Raw genomic sequence first — 18,559 nt, 5'->3', positions numbered from 1 at the left:
CAACTTTATAGGCTAGGTTCCGGTTTAGGGTGCTTGCACTGATAGTACTAGTATGTATGGTGAGAAATTAAGAAAGGCTCAGCACTTGTGTTCGAGATAATGGGAAAGAGAAGATACGTTAAACGATGTGAATATATAATTAATCGAGTATTGGTTATTTTAAGTTTTTAAAAATAAATGAATGTCGGGGGAACGTAAACGCAATAATAATAATAATAATAATAATAATAATAATAATAATAATAATAATAATAATAATAATAATAATAATAATAATAATAATAATAATAAGCCCATTCAGTTGGCTGGCGCAGTATGAGTCGGCAGGCACAAACTCTCCAACAACGAGTACAAAATCTTGTCTGAATCACAATATATGATTTTATTTGGATTAGAGGAAAATTAAAGAACCATTAGCTAACTGCACACAAGAATGATTTCTATAGGAAAAGAGTCGAAAAAATGAGTTGAGAAAGCCTCTCCTCTGCCTCTGCCTCTGCCTCTGCCTCTGCTAGTGCGTGGCGTGGCGTGCATGTCCTACGAGAGCGAGAGACTAGTTAGTGCGCAGAAAAGAGAGAGAGAGAAAGCAAGAGCCAAGAGGAGGAAAGGGATGGCCGCCGATGATCCCTCCGTCGGATTCTTCTCCGGGGTCTGGTCCCGCCTCCGCGCTGCTTGGCGCCGGACTGGAGCCGCACACCACCCCGCCGGGCCCGGAGACGACGACGATGGTCAAAACGAGGAAACGGTGGTGCGTTCGCGCCTTGTCAGGCGAGCGGCGGCGGCTCGGAGGCTCGCCCACAAGCTCGCCTTCCTCTCCTTCAACCTCGAGGTGAGGTGACCCTGCCCTGCCCCCATACGTCACCACACTTGTTTCCACGGAAGCGCGCTCCAGGTGTTTGCTTTTATGCGCGCGCTAGCCACACCACCAATCGATTTATTTTTCCTTGCTACTCGCGGATGCTGATGATCGATCACGCAAGTCGCCTCCAACGTTGGCTGGATAGTCTTTTTTCTTCTTCTTTTTTTTAATCTCAATTGATGTATCATGTGATTTTGGTTACTTCTGAATTGAAAAACTTCAGTTTTTCCTCTTATCTTTTCTTGCTTAAATTGATCGCCAGGTCCTGGTGTTCGTTTATGCTTTCTGGAGGGCCAGGAGGCGCAATTTGAGCTGGAGGCAGCCCATCCAAGCTCTGCCTGTTCTTGTCATCCCTGCTCTAGCTACACTCATCTATGCCGCTTTCATCCGCTTCACCAGAAGACGTGCGTAACATCCTTCTTCGCCACCTTTCTTGTCTCTGTGACTCTATCTCTTCAGACTGTTGCTAACATTTGGCAAGCTTGAGCACCAATGTCTTCATACTGTTAAAGCTCCGCACTTGCTACCAAATATATGTGGAATTCTTTGTGTATCCTCACAGTGCATTGCTAGAATATCTCTCAAGTGGTTACATCTCATCTTGCTTTGCAGTTGATCTCAAGGACCATAGAAGGCTTAAAAGGATTCAGGAGCAGAAGCAGGCAAATGATGGTGAGCCAAGGAAGCCTAACCAGAACGACCTGATCAGTGCACAGGTCTGTTTGTTTCCTTCATTCTAATTCTCTGCATATAAGCTTAACCTGCAAATGATGTAGTTCTTTACATTTATGTGATTTGGTTATTGTTTCCTTCTTTTCTTTGGCCATTTTTGTTCTGCTTTGCTCAACATTATTGCTCTTTGTTTGTTGGTGCAGAAGCAGAACTGTGGCGATGTAGATGATGCCAGTAATTCTTTGCCGGCAACTGATTCAAATAGTACTTTTCTGCCAGCAACTCATTCAGAGAACAGAACTTCTAAACCTAAGAAACGCCGCCAGCCAAGTATTAGCTCAAGGGGTGATGGTGAAGCAGACATGTCTTGGGGTCATAGTAAGGACTTCCAGCCGATGCCCTTGGATGGCCTACGGAAGAGGAGATTCTCAAGTGAGAAAACATATAGAACAACAAGCATTGCTACCGAAAGCATCGAGGAAGATACACAGAATACAATGTCATCTAGTGTCGCAGGTTCCATCTGCGGCAAGGAGTTTCCTGAATTAAGTGATTCCTCTATAAGTCAATCAAACAACATAAAACCGATTTGTGGCAGTTCAGCACCATTGATAGGGTATCCTGGAATCCTTCTGAGAGATGGAAATGAAGAAGTACCAGCTGCCTCCACACATTTAGATCAGCAAGGTGGTGCCCATGATCCTATTGAAGATACTGTTTTCTCTCCTCTGGATTACAGGAACCATTCTGGACCTGTTATATTTGTCAAGTTAACTGAACCTCCAACTATTCATCACGAATCGCCTGTAGGAGGTGGTGAAGACAAAGTTTTTGATAGATTATTGGACATCGTGAACACTAATTTCAGCTCCTGCAAGGAGAATCTCATATGTCCAGTTAACTCTCATGACAGTTCTTTTGATAGAGGTGACTCATGCTTAACTGAACATGGGATGTCATCCTTAATGACTGTCTTCAGAGAAATGCCTGTCAAAGTCAGTGAGGAAAGCTCACCATCTCAACCAGAAAAACTGGAATCCTATCCAGTTTCTATTAATGAACCTCCCGCTTCTCCATCTGACTACATTGTTGCTTATGGTAGCTTAAATGATGTGAGCCAGGATCCATCTGATCCAGTGCTATCTGCATTAGAAAACTTTGAACAGGTTCCTCCAGAGGGTGGCAAGGAGGACTCATTGCTTGAGCCACACAAATTGACAGCGCTGCAAACAGATACTGTCACTCCAGAGAAGGTCCCTACTTCACATGCCATTGATGACAATGAAGTGATAATTAATCCTGATGAGGTTACCAATGCACTTGCTTGCATCTGTACTGATGCAAACATCATTGCAGCTGTTGCAGACATTGATACAGGGGTCAGTCCTAGATTGAACCTTCCAGCATTTCAAGAGTCGCATTGCGAGGAATTTGAGGATCCTGAGGTGAGATTTTCATCCTCTGCAGAGTTAGCGATGAAGGGTGATGAGGATACCTGGGAAAAAGAACCATGTGGATTTAACGGGCAGGAAGGAAATGATGTATTCATCTGTTCAGAGGAGGAAGCTCTGCTGGGTCCGCTTGCAGTCAGTACCACTGAACAGTACATGAAAACTTCAGGTTTCCCTTTATGCTGTCAAGATGCCAATATGATGGAAATTCCTAGGATTGTTGCAGTTAATCCCGAATTGAACAACCCAACATCTGGAGAGCTACTCACAGATAGCGATGAGGTCTCAAAGGAGGAATTATCGTATGACTTGCACTTAAAGGAGCCGAACAGTCTACCTTTTGATTTGGAGAAGGAAGATTTTATGGATCCACCTGTAGTTGATATTTCTGAACACTCGTTAGCTACATCCGATTTTTTTTATGCAATGGAGTAGAGACAACCATTACTGAAGCTCATGAAGCTGTCAAGAAAAGTTTGTCTGAATCGCAAGATGAAGGGCCATTTAACCCTATAAAGGCTGCTGTTAACCCTTCATGTGATGATAGTAACCCTGCACATTTTGTTCCAGACACCAACGTGAGGAAAAAAATTCAAGGTGGCCAGGAGAAAACTCAGGAAGCATTTTCTAATCAGCTAGACCAAATAACTTGTAATTTTGAAGGGATTTTATTATCTTCAGGTGAGATCAATAATGATGTATTTTATTCAAGCAGCTCGAGTTCTTACCTTTTACGTGCCAGTGCTGCAGAAGACAATGCACCCTCTTCTGTTCAGGGCAGATTTTCTGAGTCTGAAGATGGAAAAACTTCTGCTTTTTTAGATAATCCTATCTTTCTAGATGAGGTTACAAGAGCTGAAAATTGGACGAATAACACTGGATCTTCTCAATGTATTTCAGACAGACATGAGATTCGATCGTTTCATGATGGCAAACAAGTTCCATCTGAAACAATACAGGGACTTACTCTTGGTGTAGAGGGAAGTTTTGTATCTCCAGAAGAGAGCATAAATTCTGAAAAATATTCACTCTATTCCAGGTCATCCTCATGTGTTTCAGAGGTTAACATAATGCATGCTACCGGAGGTGGCGCATTGGCTGAACCAGGGAACAATCAAAATTTCAACTTGGATGATAAGAACACCATGATGTTTCAAAGTGTGAATAGTACAGAAAATTATGGAAACAACAGGTCTGTTGAATTTATTCCAGAGACCAACATGATAGAAACTCTTGAAGTTGCTGGGGAATCAATAGATGGTTTACTACATGAAGTTTCATCCAATGTTGTTAATGCTTTCGTAACTCCAGACACAGGCAATGACATGGGAAAATCAGATGATTACTTGGACTTACCGTCTTTTTCATCTGTTCATACAGTTCAGAATTCCAAGGCTGAAAATAACCCATACAAGACAACTTCATCATTGTTCTCTGCAGATGTCAATTTGACTGGATGTTTAGGAAGCGGTCAGCAAGGAAATCAACAAGGAGAAGAAACCGCTTTATGTTTTGAGAATCTTTACATGGCTCTCCAGGATGACAATTCTAAAGATCATTTTACCAATTTGGGGTCTCAAGATATTCCAGATGCTAGTATTTCAGACATTCTTCAAGTTGAAGAGAAATTATCATCTGATAGGCTTCATGATGGTATCTTCAGCATTGAGGGGACTTTAATATCTCTAGATGATGGCAACATTGCTGATTCAAATAATTCATCATTTGTTTTTCATAACACACAGATCAACAGAAATCTCTTAGGGCTTCAAAAAGGCTCATTCAAGCTACAAGATGAACATACAATGACTCCCATTTCTCGAAATAAGGTTGATATTGCTGAGAAGTCTACATGCTACGTTGCTGGAGAATCCATGGTTGCAGATCTACAGGATACCAACAAAACACCGTCAGACCCAAGAGATGGAAGCATCTCAAGTTTCTCAGGGGCTTGCAATCTTTTAGATGAGTCAAAATATTCAACGGATCATCCGTACTACTCAAGATCCATGTCATCTGGGCCTGAATGTAGTTTGATAGAAACTCCTGAAGCAGCCCGTGGAGAATCAGTTGAGACAGATGACGAAAATTTTAGTTTTGAGGAGACTTTGACTCCTGAAATCTCTTCAAATAGGTCTGCTTCATATAACTGCACAGAGGAAGCTGTAAGATCATCTGGAAAAGGATCAACTGATCCTCTAATGGTTGATGTTCATAGTTTTGATATGATTCCCGCTGGTGAAGAAAGGGAAAACGAAACATTAAATGAAATTGCCTATAATTCAGAGCAGGCAGCCATAATTACGGAGGATGTCAAGTACACTGAAAGTTTTCTGAACAAGCCAGGATCGCTTCCATATGCTCCAAATGATAATTGCCCCATAGCCACTGAAAATTTTGACAAAGGATTTTCTGAGCCACAGTATCAGGATGGACCAGAAGTTGCTGTTCGTTTGGCAGGGATGCCCCTCTTTGTGGATAATGGCACTGAAGCTGAAAAAAGCCATGATAATACCAGATGCTCTTCTTCTTCTCATTCTGAACTCAACATTACAGAGGCTGTCCAAGAACTGTCTATAGATGTTGGAAATAAAGGTGAGTGTCTGTTGGGTGAACTTTCTAAAATGGAACTTAAAATAATTCTATTGAAAGCAGTAATAGTACTACACAGTGGGAAAAAGACCAAGGGGATAGCACAATATTTCTTATTTCAATAATCTGACATTATGGCTTAATTTGATTGCACATTAATACATTATCACTTAATTTGGGAAAATAGAATATGTATCTTTACTAACCAATGGCACTTGCTCTTCAGTTTCCCCCAAGGGCTCTGAATTACCTGATTGGCATCGGATGGATAAGGAAGCAAAAGACAGTAGATTGGACGATGTGAAAGAGGATTTAGAAGACTTGGATGAGGACCATGAGGTGAGTCACATTCCCTCAGATGTTGCTTTGAACTTCTATCTTCTTTACTAAGGTGAGTTCTGTGACTTATTTAAATCTGGTGTTACAAGGTATCGGAACTGTACTTACTGCCTTGATATGATTTCTGGCAACAGAATAGTCCCATTGACCCTCCGAAGGTAGCTGGAATTACACCTTCTCTTGCACCAACGCCTTCTCTAAAACTATATGCACAAGATGCTTCTTGGAGGGATTCATCAATGGGAGTAAGCAATGATTTTGAAGTGGCACGAGCAGCAGGGCTTCGGCAAAGGAAACAAGTATTCACAATCAGTAGTGGCACTGGGAGCGGTACTATGTCTGAGCTAACTGACACACAGTACACTGAACTTGTTGACGATGTTATCGATTCTCTTAATGCTCCTCTACCCTCATCAGCTGTTATTAATACTAAAAAAGGACCAAATGGTATGGCTGCATACTTTTTAGAACAGTCAGCTACTGAACAGCCTCGTAAGAACATCTGAAAGCTTACCGCAGGACTGGTTTCGTTTTGTGTTCAAAGTTTCAACTATCTGGAAAACTGCAACAACAAAAAAAATTGAGCAAGGATTGCTGTTGCAAGTTTCGTGTAGCCAGAGGGCGAGGGTAAATAGTCCAACATGTGGAATTTTTTCTACAGAGTGGTGTGGTATGATAATTGTGGAGAGCATAATCTGGCGATGAAAAATATGAATTCATCATTGGATTAAGTTGCTTATGTGGAGTTCTTGAATTTTGTCATCAAGAATATAGGACTTGTTGAAACATAAGACGCTGTTCTAGAGTTTTTTTTTCTTGTTTCGATTGGACCTGTGTGTGTTTTATTCTCTTAATACAAAGGTGCACAATCCTTTTGCGTATTCCTGAAAAATTGGAGCCGTGTGTGTGTATTGTATGCATAAGGTAAATATGCTGCTAACATTAGCTCATGTATAGTCTGCTACATAGTTTGGCATCTTTTAGGTGGGATAGGTTTGAAGTGTTTCTCATGTGTGCCTCTTTTTTGTACAAGTTGTAGATATCTGTATCCTTTGTAGGTAGAATACACAAACATCATAATGTTCCCTGTAAGTAATGAGTACAAATGAGAGAGAATCTGCTTGAGTATTTGGTATATCATATATCCTGCTAATCTACTTTTGTCATATTCTTTATTCTTCTTTATTTCTCTACAATATTTTGTACTGTTTTCTGTTGGAGGACGAATTATTGAGATTCTCATTATTTATATTATTTTTATCCTGCAGCTATCAGTATAGAACAGATATGATGCAATCCTTGACTAGCCAAGTTATGATAAACTCTGGTAGTTCTCCATCCATGGTGTGGCAATCCCATCGGAGAGGTATTACATTTAGTAGCCCAAATAGACAACTTCTGCTGTGATTTGTGCTTTTAAATCAATTCTGTTCTAGGCCAATAAGAAATGGAATATGTGGCACTACGAACATCTCATATCCTATTTCACCCAGTTTGTCCTAGAAGGTACAAGCAGTATCCTTTTACCTATCTGAGATACTATACTATATTATCACGTTTCCCTTGGATAAAACTCTATCCTGCAGTTGAACGTTCGTTCCTTTTTGTGTATGCAATGGGGGTATATTTTGATCATATGTGCCAAATAATGCCTTGTGAGTGTAGAATTGTCCCTACTAACTACTTTCTCTTCTAGATGACAATGAGGCTTCTCTCGTTACTTTCCTGATCTCCTGCATTAAAAACATTAGATGCATTTTGTCAATTGTTGACACACAGTTGCGATCCATCTGTCATTGCTCAGGATAGTGGCATATCATGCTGGATGCTTCAAATTCATAGTAACATGGTTGACTTTCATATTGTAAAAGGGCACCAACATCAAAGATTGCCTCAAGCACAAGTAGGGGCGTGTTTAAGTGTATGCCGACCTATTATATTTTTTTAGATTGACACGTCAAATTTAATACCTGATGTGAACTCTTCTTTAGTGCAGCCTGTATGAGGGGCCTTGTGTGCTCCACAATGCCATCTGGCTGCTAAAAGATGTGTTTTGTTATGCTAATTGTTTAATCTTAATTTGTTTTTTAAAACAGATCAGCAATACATGGCTTCAGAGTGGAGCTCTGAGTGGTACTGTGCCACATACATGATACATGTCCCGGAATTTTGCTGTGGATTATTGCTTCAGTAGCTAACTATATAACATTTTCAACTCTTGTTTTTCTTGAATATTACTAGACCTTTTAGGTGTGTGGAAGAGGCAAATGTCTCGCTCTCACAGCACCTCGTATCTCCAGCTGAACTGAATCTAAATATCTGATCCATTTTGTTTTCACCAAATGCGCAAGGATAAGTACATTTTCCTACGTTGCAGCAGAGTCAGATGAAAAATTCTTGCATCATTACCGGCCTTTGATTCTTACGTTTCTCAAAAGCATGAGCTGAAAATTTCATTTTTATTGAGTTGACCTTATGATTCTGAGCTGTGATCCCCTGATGTTTACTCAAGAGCAGCAGCTCATTATACCTGAACAGCTTAAACTTGAACGCTTATGAAGGATGAAGTAAGGAAATGCTGCTTCATAAAGAAAAAGCCACGACTCCCAAGATGGATCAGCAGCAGCAGCAACCCTTCTTCTGCGACCAATCACGTTGCTATGCTGGATGTAGGCTTCTGAACGGCAGTCCAGATACAGAGAAACTGACTTCAGGAAATAAAATAAAGGGGCTTCTCAACTCTCCAGCCTCAGGTCAGACATCATATATCAGAATCTCTGGGTTCTTGAAATTTGATTAGTTTTTGAAGAATGCATTCTTCCGCCATTATTATTTTTAGAATGGGGGTGGGACTGTGGAGTAGTAGTTGCCGTGCACAAATAATTTTATCCTCAAGATTCCCTATACATTTTGGACATGCTGTAATGTTTCCTTCAAAAATGCTGTAATGTGGATAGTTCGTGCATGTAGTGTGGGTGTTTAGGGCATATATTGCTGGAAAATATTTGTTTTGGTCCTTGATAATTTGTTGGTCTTGTAGCGTGGGTGTTTAGTGCATCTACTGTTGGGAAGGCTCCCTAAGGTACAGGGACAGGGATGGATTCCGTTGCTGAACTTCCCTCACATTTCTGCCTTGAATTTGCATGTTTGAACCTTGTTGCAAAGAGCAATACAGCCAAATGAAATGCCAAAACCTTGAGATAGGGGACAAAATCAATCAATATGCTACTCAAGATCTGGATCTTGTCTAGCTATAAGAAATCCATATGAAGGTGTGACTCATCTAGCTGAGAAGGAAATGGATGGCATGGGGGCATCTTATTTAAACCCCCTAATTTCTCACACACACTTGTGTTGACTGTAATTAATGTCTTTTTTTTATAGATGATGAGGGCGGGTGAGCAGTATTGTGCCATGTGAAACAGATACTAGTATAATGAGGAGCCTGAATAGGAAATTATGGGTATGGATATTTGGGCAGGCAGCTACGCCTGGCATGGTACAATATGGTATGGTAGGGGGTAGGCGCCTCGGCCAGCGCTGCACCACCGCCTCTGCAGATTTGCTTAGATCTCATCCTCCTCCATTTCTCATCCTCTTCTCCTTCTCCTTGTTGGAAATGCTTTCCTTTTTCCATTGTATATTCTGTGGTCGGTCGGTACTCAGTTCTTTGCCAACTACCACTGTATAAAGGCCAGGCTGCGACTTGTCCATCGCCAAGAACACCAAAAGAGAGAGTCTACTCTGCTCTGCTCCATTCTCTGCCTCATGTCGACGAAGACAGTGCCGGAGCCGGAGCCGCACGTCCTCGCCGTGGACGACAGCATCGTCGACCGTACTGTCATCTCCAGACTCCTGCGCAGCTCCAAATATCGAGGTACAATTGCGCGCATTTTATTTCTATTAACTGATCGATATGACTACTAGCTAGCAAATATATATGTGTCATCTGTCATCTGTGTAGAATTGAGTTTCATGTAGAATGAAGTCGTTGATTGCTCATTTGGTCTGGTTGGTTAGTACAATCAAGTACATATCAAGAACAATAAGCAGTCAGTCACCTTTAATTTTGTTTGGTTGTTGTTGTGCATGCAGTTACGACGGTGGATAGTGGCAAGAGAGCACTGGAGGTTCTCAGCCTGGTATGTTCTTTGATCCCTATGCCTGTGGATGTCAGTCAGTTTTGAAGAATTGCTAGAAATGAATGTAAAATTAGTTTGTGTTATGATGCAGGATCGGAATGTGCATATGATCATCACGGATTACTGCATGCCGGAGATGACAGGGTTCGATCTCCTCAAGAGGGTCAAGGTTAGCATTTCAGACAGTCACTCAGCTCCTCTCTCTGTATCTGGATGTTGTAGTAGCAACTGAAGATTGGATTGGATTGTGCATGGCAGGAGTCGGCGGAGCTGAAGGAGATTCCGGTGGTGCTAATGTCGTCGGAGAATTCGCCGACGAGAATCCGGCGGTGCCTGGAGGAGGGGGCTGAAGACTTTTTGATCAAACCGGTTCGCCCGTCTGATGTGTCGCGCCTTTGCAACCGCGTCATCATGAAATGAAATGAGATGCTGCGTTGTAGCAGCTGGAATAATCACGAGTCCTAACCAATTATACTGACCAATCATATAAGAGGAGTAGCAATCGCACAATTAATCCAAGCCAGTCAGGAATAACGACAACAAGACGAAGATCAGAAAGAAAGGTTTTTGCCCGGAACAATATAATTGATGTACATCGATGATTAATTCTCTAACAGATCCACAACTCCTAACCACTACTACTAGGCACTAGCTTAGCTAGCACTACTCTCCCTTGTTCTCCTTTTCATTTGCAAGTTAGTTATAATGAATAAAAGATTCTTCTTCTTTGGCAAATTGCAAATTGAGAGATGCTGACATGCTGTTATATTGTCCTGACGGCTCCCATGCGTGCTAAATTAGCGTTCATGGTTGTATCTTGAGAACAGTTTGTTTGGATAATGGAAAATGGGGAGGTGGGATTATAATTGGAAAATAAATGAAGGGTTATAATTAAATGAAAGAGGGAGAATGAATGGTTAGGATTTAAAGATATTTTTTGATGGGTGGGAAATCATTTCCATTTCCCATTAGCCAAACATTGTCTCAGGGTAAAGTAACGGGAATCATGCAGTAACCACATCAAATTTGAACATATTTTAAGAACAATTCAATTTTTTTTGATAAATATTGTCTTCTTTAAAAAATTGTAAGAAAATATTATCGACAAGCGCTCCAATCCAAGAAAATGCCATTGACGAACCCAACTTACCGGAAATGTCATCGTATTAAGCACTTTTCTCCTAGAAACATAACTGCGATGACATTTCTGAGAAAAACATTTGTACGATGATATCTCTAGAAAGTTCGATAACATTTCATGGATTAGAGTACTCATCGATAGCAATCTTAAATTTTGTTTTAACAACTTGTGGCTTCGAGGTCAAGCCAGACTCCCACGAGTAAAAATAGAAAAATAGAGAAAAAGAAAACAGACTCCCAGGCGCCACACACACGCATGGATATTTTGGCCCATGAAATTACCGGTAAGCCCAAAAGAAAGGATAGAGAGAGCGATGGGCCCACCACGAGTCGGAGTCGGAGTCGGCGTCGGAGGAGGAAGCGGAATCGGCGTCGCCATGGTGTTTCTCATCGTCTCGGCTTCCTCCTTCCTCATCCGTCTCCCACTTGTCGCTCGAGCTCGCCTCCCAAACCCTACCTCCTCCTCATATACCTCTAGGTCTAGGTCTAGGGCCCTCCTCCTCCTCCCCGCCTCCTCCCCTCTTCGCGCCTTCTGCCCCGCCTCCCGCCGCCCCTCGCCCGCCACCTGCTCCGCCGCCTACGCCTCCTCCTCCATGGCCACCGACGACAACCCGCTCCTCGCCGACTTCGACTTCCCGCCCTTCGACCGCGTCGAGCCCATCCACGTCCGCCCCGCCGTCCGCACGCTCCTCGCCCGCCTCGTACGTCCCCTGCCCTGCCCTGGATCCACCAGCTTCCTTCCCGCAAATTTAATTTCCGATCTGACCCGACCCTTCCTTGTTGCATGCAGGAGGGCGAGCTCACCGACCTCGAGAAGGGCGTGCAGCCCACCTGGGGGAAGCTGGTCGAGCCGCTCGAGCGGATCGTCGACAGCCTCGAGGTCGTCTGGGGCACCGTCGACCACCTCAAGGCCGTCAAGGACTCTTCCGACCTCCGCGCCGCCGTCGAGGACGTTCAGGTACCTACCCACAACAGCTGCGCTTGACTCATCATCCTCACTTCACTGATCGTCATCAACTCAACTGTTTGACCCTTGCTGCACAGCCTGACAAAGTCAAATTCCAACTAAGGCTGGGCCAGAGCAAGCCTATATACCAAGCTTTCAACGCCATAAGGAATTCTTCAGACTGGGAAACCCTCAGTGAGGCTCGCAAGCGTATAGTAGAAGGTGACCTTCTATGTTATATTCAATCCACACTCAAACCATGTTTATCTCCCTTGTCGTCATAGTCTAATGCTGTTAACATTCATCGTTATATATTATACTTCCAAACATTACCAAGTCAACTTCCAACTTGACCACATTTCTTTATGGCAGACGAGTACTTGCATTTTCCTTTCCTAACAACATTCCCCTTTTTTCCCCTTCACCAGCCCAAATCAAGGAAGCCGTTCTAAGTGGAGTCGCACTTGAGGATGAACAGAGGGAGAAATTTAATCAAATCGAGCAGGTAATCTTTTTTTTCCATCAAATATTGGACACTTTTATTTCGGTGAAAATCTTATTTCAAGCAGTCTAGCAACATAAAAAATTTCTTCATTGTAGATAGTTGGACATAGGCTCTGACATGATCTTTTTCACCAGTCATGCTCTTAAAGCATACTATATACTATGCTGCACTGTTCAAGTTTTGATTAAACGCATTACATTATACTGATTATTACAAACAATGCCAGAATTTACTTGATTGTTTCGTCCTGACAAATCTGCATGCTTTTGGTCAACAAACCTAGGATTACTTGACATTGACTCATATAAACCTTAGCTTCTTCTCTTCTGTGATGTCACATTCTTTTTGGGGTGGCTGTTGTTTGTTGTAGCTGATTGTAGATGCTATTTAATACTTCTGATGGTTGTCATATTCCATATATTCTCTTCATGTTACTTTTTTGTTCATGCTTATTTATTTTCTTTATTTTTGGATGTTTGCTGATGCATATTAATTAATGGAATGCTAACTTCATTTCAGGAGCTTGAGAAGTTAACACAAAAGTTCAGTGAAAATGTGCTGGATGCAACTAAGAAATTTGAGAAATTAATTACTGATAAGAATGAAATTGATGGGTTACCTGCCACAGCACTTGGCTTAGCAGCACAGACTGCCGCGTCAAAGGTATATAAGCTATAAACACCATTATTGAAGCTTAAAAGTTCTCTCTTGATTCATCACACTGACAAGCCATTTTGTTAGGGTCATGAAAATGCTTCGGCTGAAAACGGACCATGGATCATCACATTGGATGCGCCAAGCTATATTGCTGTTATGCAGCATGCACGGAACAGAGCACTTCGTGAAGAAGTTTATCGTGCTTACCTAACCCGTGCCTCTAGTGGCGACCTTGATAACACCAATATCATCAGTCAAATTCTAAAGTTGAGGCTGGAGAAGGCTAAGCTACTCGGCTACAAGAACTATGCTGAGGTGCTTGCATTTGTCACTGTTTCCACATTAAAATCATGTATACAATTATCTAACTTTTCTAAACTAGTTTTAAATCCTGAAGGTAAGCATGGCTCAGAAAATGGCAACTGTTGACCGTGTAGAAGAGCTTCTTGAGAAACTCCGTGCTGCCTCCTGGGATCATGCTGTTAAAGGTAGCCAATCAAATTATTGAGTATCTTCTTTGTATTTCTCTTGTGTTATTTATGTATCATCTTTGTTTTCATACATACCTGTCTTAGTGTGAGCAAATTTTTGTGGCATATTCTATAAGGAGTAGGCATCTTTTGAGGTTCGAATATCTTAGCTGTTGGTTTCTGTGTGCAGATATGGAAGATCTAAAAGCCTTTGCTAAAGAGTCTGCTTCTCCAGAAGCCAATGACCTGGCTCACTGGGACCTAAGCTTCTGGAGTGAACGACTCCGGGAATCTAAATATGATATCAACGAGGTTCTTTCTTTGCTCTCTAGAAATGTTTAATGGATTTCTTATGATCAGTACTGTTTTGATGGCTAAACTGTGATGGGTTACTGTTTTGTCCATATATACGTTGAGCTGAACTCTATTAAATGTGCTCCTGTTGTGATGATGGGCCATTGAGTTGATTTCTAGCATTGCTACTGCAGGAAGATTTGCGTCCTTACTTTGCACTACCCAAGGTTATGGATGGCCTCTTCAGTCTCGCAAATAGGCTCTTTGGTGTTAGCGTAGAGCCTGCAGATGGACTGGCTCCTGTAAGCAGTTGTTTTCTTTTCTTCAGCAAACTATATGTTAATGTTCTGCAGCTATTGACCACTGAGTTACCTTTTTCAGGTTTGGAATAGTGATGTCAAATTTTACTGTGTCAAAGATTCTTCGAATAGCCCTGTTGCTTATTTCTACTTTGATCCATATTCAAGACCATCTGAGAAGCGTGGAGGGGCTTGGATGAATGTGGTTTTTTCTCGCAGTCGTGTGCTTGCTCGCAATGGTTCACCTGTCAGGTTTCCTGTTGCCCATATGGTGTGTAATCAGACCCCACCAGTTGGTGATAAACCCAGTCTTATGACCTTCCGTGAGGTAAGCAATAATAAATATGGCAATGGTAAATTATTCCAGATAGTCTCCAATGTATGAGTATTCTGTTACATCAATATGTGGAAAACTGTACACTAAAGTACTGATGAGAGCATCAGTAATTATCAAATTCACCTGAAGATTGTGACACACCTGCTTCCATATCAATTAAGTAGTGCTATACTGATTATGAGGGTAATTTCTTTTTTTTTTGGCATGTGTCTTTTGTAGGTTGAAACTGTGTTCCATGAATTTGGTCATGCGCTGCAGCACATGCTTACCAAACAAGATGAAGGATTTGTTTCTGGTATTCGTGGAGTAGAATGGGATGCTGTAGAGCTGCCCTCTCAGTTCATGGAGAACTGGTGCTACCACAAGTAAGATGGATCTGTATCATTTTGTTTTTTTAACTTGTAGCCTTGAACCTGTTTGTTAAACAGTTGTTTTGTTGGTGCCAGGAATACTCTTTTGAGCATTGCAAAGCATTATGAAACAGGCGAACTTCTTCCAGAGGAAATTTATGCAAAGCTTGTCGCTGCAAAGAATTTCCGTGCTGGCACCTTCAGTTTACGTCAGGTATGTTTTATATTTTATTTTTGTCTGTATTGTGTATAGGTCATGGTCACATACACACATCACACTAATATCTAACAAGTGTATGAAGTAATTTATGCTTCCTTTATGCCTATGTTCTTTCTAAATGGCTAATCCTTGCCATCCCTTCTGCAGATACGTTTTGCTAGTGTGGACATGGAGCTGCATACGACTTACGATCCAAATGGTTCATTGTCCATATATGATGTCGACCGAAGAGTTGCTGAGCGAACACAGGTTCTTGCTCCTCTTCCGGAGGATAAATTCCTGTGCAGCTTTAGCCATATATTTGCAGGTTTGCAATGCTTTAACCTACATGTACATTCATTCATTTATTTGACTGCAGATCTCACTATTTTTTTTATTGACAATCTGCAGGAGGCTATGCAGCTGGATACTACAGTTACAAGGTATATTGCTGTAAACGTTTAAAACATTACGTTCCTTCTGTGGCATATGAGTATGCTGAAACTAGTATCTTTTCTATGTGCACAGTGGGCTGAAGTATTGTCAGCTGATGCATTCTCAGCATTTGAAGACGTTGGTTTGGACAATGAGAAGGTACAGTTTTTCTTGTTTTCCCCCATCCAGGGAGGTGCTCTGGATGTGTCAAAATGACTTGTTTAGTAGTCATTTTCTTAACTTAATTTGTTTATTTGGCCAAACGTATATTTTGCCCTACAAAACAATGTGTGGCACATAGAATACAGAAAGGATATAAAAATCAATGATATTGACTCTAGCTATGACTTTATCTAGGCAATTGAGGAAACTGGCAGACGATTCAGAGAAACAGTCCTTGCGCTTGGAGGTGGAAAATCTCCACTCGAGGTAGGCTTCTGGTGCCTTTGACAGCATCTCTTGACATGGATGCTTTATTTGTGCAATAAGCGTATGTAAAGGGCATAGTTTGCACTAACTTATGTGGAATAAGACGACGTACGCTAACTCTGGAAATGAAAATGCAGGTGTTTGTGTCTTTCCGCGGACGGGAGCCATCACCGGAAGCTCTGCTCAGGCACAACGGCTTGCTACCTGTTGCTGCATTGTGATAACTCATGCTCGATTGTCCCCTTCTTTTTTCTTTTAACTTGCGAAAACGGCTTGTAAGATGTTATTGATTGATGGCATATCAGCAACACGCTAAAAGTGCCGTGTCCTGCTTACAACATGAAAAACAAGTTGCTGTGCACAACCATTATATAATGATCATCGCTGCTTCTTGCCGTTCACTCCGTTGTTTCTCTCTTTAACATTGTGGTCTTACACGATACAGATTTACAACAATGAACTAATACGTTTCTTGATTTATGAGGCACATATCCCACCGGAAGAGTCACTGAATCGTACTCCCTCCATCCACAAGAGCTGTACGTATAATGTTTGTATAATGTTTCTTAGTTTTTCCACAAGAGTTGAACTTATTTTGTTTGTGCCTCGATGAATAAATGGATCGGAGGAGTTAGTGTTCTCCTTGGTCATAGTGAAAAAAGAGTTATACGTACAACTCTCATGGATGGACGGATGAGCTCAGCGTCTCAGTCGAATCTAAAAATTGACGGAGGAAGCTGAGAGACGGACGGGAGTCAGTGGTGGGCGAGCATCCGCTCCAGCTGCTCGGCGACGTCTATGATCCACGCCTCGTGCGACCGGTCGCCGGCGACGAACTCTCTGGCGACGCCGTCCACCTCCACCATGCTGCACCCTGGCACCTTGACCACCTTCCTCTCCTCCATCCCCCTCCGCACGCCCACCACCTCCTCCCACTTCCCCCGCCCCGCGTACAGGTTCGACAGCTGCACCTGCACCCCGCTGCGGTCGTCCAGCCCCAGCTCCGCCATCATCGCCGCCACCTCCTCCCCGCCCTCCGTGTCCCCGCGCGCCACGCACGCGTTCAGCAGCGCCCCCAGCACGTACGAGTCGGGCCTCATCGGCATCCTCCGCACCACCTCCAGGGCCTCCTCCACCATCCCCGCCCGCCCCAGCACGTCCACCATGCTGCCGTAGTGCTCCACGCCGGCCTCCATGCCGTGCACCGCCGACATGCTCCCCAGGATCTCCCTCGCGCGCCCGACCAGCCCCGCCCTCCCGCACGCGCTCAGCACGCAGATGAAGGTCACCTCGTTGGGCCGCACCCCTTCCTCCTGCATCCGCCCGAACAGCTCGATGGCCTCCACGCAGCGGCCGTGGTCCGACAGGCCCGAGACCATGGCCGTGTACGCGAACACGTCCCTCTCCGCCATGCCCGAGAACACCTGCCTCGCCGTCTCGAGGCTCCCGCACTTGGCGTACATGTCCACCAGCGCCGTGGCCACCATCCCGTCCTTGGCCATCGCGCCGTGGGCGGCAACCAGGTGGGCGTGCACCCACCGCCCTTGCTCCAGCGCCCCGAGCGCCCCGCACGCGGCCAGCACGCTGAGGATGACCGCCCTGTTGGGGCGCACGCGGGCCCTGAGCATCTCCTGGAACACGTCGACGGCCTCCGCGAAGCTCCCGGCGCCGACGTAGGCGCTGAGGATGGCGGCCCAGGCGATGGTGGTTTTGTGGGGCATTGCGTCGAACAGGGCGCGCGCGTGGTGGAGGCGGGCGGCCCTGCCGTAGGCGGTGAGGAGCGAGGTCCAGGAGCAGACGTCCCTGCAGGAGACGTTGACATCGAAGACGCGGCGGGCGGAGCAGAGGAGGGCGCAGGAGGCGTAGGCGTGGATGAGGCCGTTGGAGACGTAGGCGTGGGCGTCGCAGGCGACGAGGATGGCGAGGGCGTGGAGCGATTCTACGAGGACGCGCGGCGAGGCGGCGTGGGGAAGAGGAGCGAGGGAGGCGGAGGCGGTGAGGAGGAAGGAGAAGGTGTAGGCGTTGGGGAAGAAGGGATTGGTAGCGATGATGCGGCGGAGGCGCGGGAAGAGGCGGAGGGCGCGCAGCGGGGAGTGGGAGTGGGAGGGCGGGAGGAGGGAGCGGAGGAGCGAGTTGGGGAAGAAGCGGTCGGCTAGGAGCGAGGAGACGACCAGGTGGGCGTGGGCCTGCCGGAGCTGCGCGGCGGTCAGCCAAGGGCGGGACAGTAGCAGATGCAGTGCCGCCGGCGGCGCCACCATCCAGACCGAGCCAGAGCCAGCAAACAAGCAGCTCCCCTGCTCCAGGTCGAAGGAAAGGAAATGAAAGTAGTGGGGGAAAAGAAAAACTGGGCCGAATTTGTTCAAGCTCATGTGCGTGGGCTAACTCATGCATGCCGGCCCAGCCCAACAGATGCCACTCGGAGTTGCGGGAGAATGAAGATGAG

At 44.2% G+C, this 18,559-nt stretch overlaps 4 protein-coding genes across 12 annotated transcripts; 3 read left to right on the top strand and 1 right to left on the bottom strand.

Annotated features, from left to right (window-relative positions):
* The first annotated feature begins 504 nt into the window (after window positions 1–504).
* On the top strand, window positions 505–7,341 carry LOC107276946 (uncharacterized). 4 transcript variants are annotated; one of them, XM_015769759.3, is made up of 6 exons: window positions 505–829; window positions 1,122–1,263; window positions 1,472–1,575; window positions 1,735–5,577; window positions 5,801–5,965; window positions 6,048–7,053. In XM_015769759.3, the coding sequence occupies exons 1-4, from the start codon at window positions 533–535 to the stop codon at window positions 3,415–3,417; spliced, it is 2,226 nt and encodes a 741-aa protein (XP_015625245.1). In that variant the 5' UTR covers window positions 505–532; the 3' UTR covers window positions 3,418–5,577; window positions 5,801–5,965; window positions 6,048–7,053. The 4 variants fall into 4 exon arrangements, with proteins under 4 accessions (XP_015625245.1, XP_066163383.1, XP_066163382.1 ...); XM_066307286.1 differs by lacking the exons at window positions 505–829; window positions 1,122–1,263; window positions 1,472–1,575 and adding an exon at window positions 7,182–7,341 and having other exon boundaries at window positions 3,413–5,577; window positions 5,801–5,913; window positions 6,048–6,243; XM_066307285.1 differs by lacking the exons at window positions 505–829; window positions 1,122–1,263; window positions 1,472–1,575 and adding an exon at window positions 7,182–7,340 and having other exon boundaries at window positions 3,413–5,577; window positions 5,801–5,913; window positions 6,048–6,360.
* LOC4331245 (two-component response regulator ORR3) lies at window positions 7,182–10,821 on the top strand. 5 transcript variants are annotated; one of them, XM_066307290.1, is made up of 6 exons: window positions 7,182–7,279; window positions 8,475–8,666; window positions 9,607–9,790; window positions 10,009–10,055; window positions 10,147–10,224; window positions 10,314–10,821. In XM_066307290.1, exons 3-6 carry the CDS (start codon window positions 9,682–9,684, stop codon window positions 10,473–10,475), a joined length of 396 nt encoding a protein of 131 aa, XP_066163387.1. In that variant the 5' UTR covers window positions 7,182–7,279; window positions 8,475–8,666; window positions 9,607–9,681; the 3' UTR covers window positions 10,476–10,821. The 5 variants fall into 5 exon arrangements, with proteins under 5 accessions (XP_066163387.1, XP_066163386.1, XP_066163384.1 ...); XM_066307289.1 differs by having other exon boundaries at window positions 9,298–9,790; XM_066307287.1 differs by lacking the exon at window positions 7,182–7,279 and adding an exon at window positions 8,954–9,185 and having other exon boundaries at window positions 7,972–8,666; window positions 9,298–9,790.
* Window positions 10,822–11,487: 666 nt separating this feature from the next.
* On the top strand, window positions 11,488–16,517 carry LOC4331244 (probable cytosolic oligopeptidase A). 2 transcript variants are annotated; one of them, NM_001428216.1, is given in 17 exon segments: window positions 11,516–11,896; window positions 11,986–12,153; window positions 12,240–12,363; window positions 12,570–12,646; window positions 13,166–13,309; window positions 13,388–13,618; window positions 13,701–13,791; window positions 13,964–14,085; window positions 14,262–14,369; window positions 14,449–14,694; window positions 14,923–15,068; window positions 15,150–15,267; window positions 15,421–15,580; window positions 15,664–15,695; window positions 15,781–15,846; window positions 16,045–16,116; window positions 16,254–16,516. In NM_001428216.1, coding segments are annotated over 17 exon segments (2,313 nt in total). In that variant the 5' UTR covers window positions 11,516–11,572; the 3' UTR covers window positions 16,338–16,516.
* On the bottom strand, window positions 16,300–18,412 carry LOC4331243 (pentatricopeptide repeat-containing protein At3g62890). The gene has a single exon (XM_015769768.3). It carries the CDS (start codon window positions 18,372–18,374, stop codon window positions 16,872–16,874), a length of 1,503 nt encoding a protein of 500 aa, XP_015625254.2. The 5' UTR covers window positions 18,375–18,412; the 3' UTR covers window positions 16,300–16,871.
* Window positions 18,413–18,559: the final 147 nt, after the last annotated feature.

The sequence above is a fragment of the Oryza sativa genome, chromosome 2 (genome assembly GCF_034140825.1).
Source record: "Oryza sativa Japonica Group chromosome 2, ASM3414082v1".
Lineage (NCBI taxonomy): Eukaryota > Viridiplantae > Streptophyta > Magnoliopsida > Poales > Poaceae > Oryza > Oryza sativa.
The sequence above is the reverse complement of the archived record's forward strand: the minus strand, read 5'-3'. Positions and strand labels throughout refer to the sequence as shown.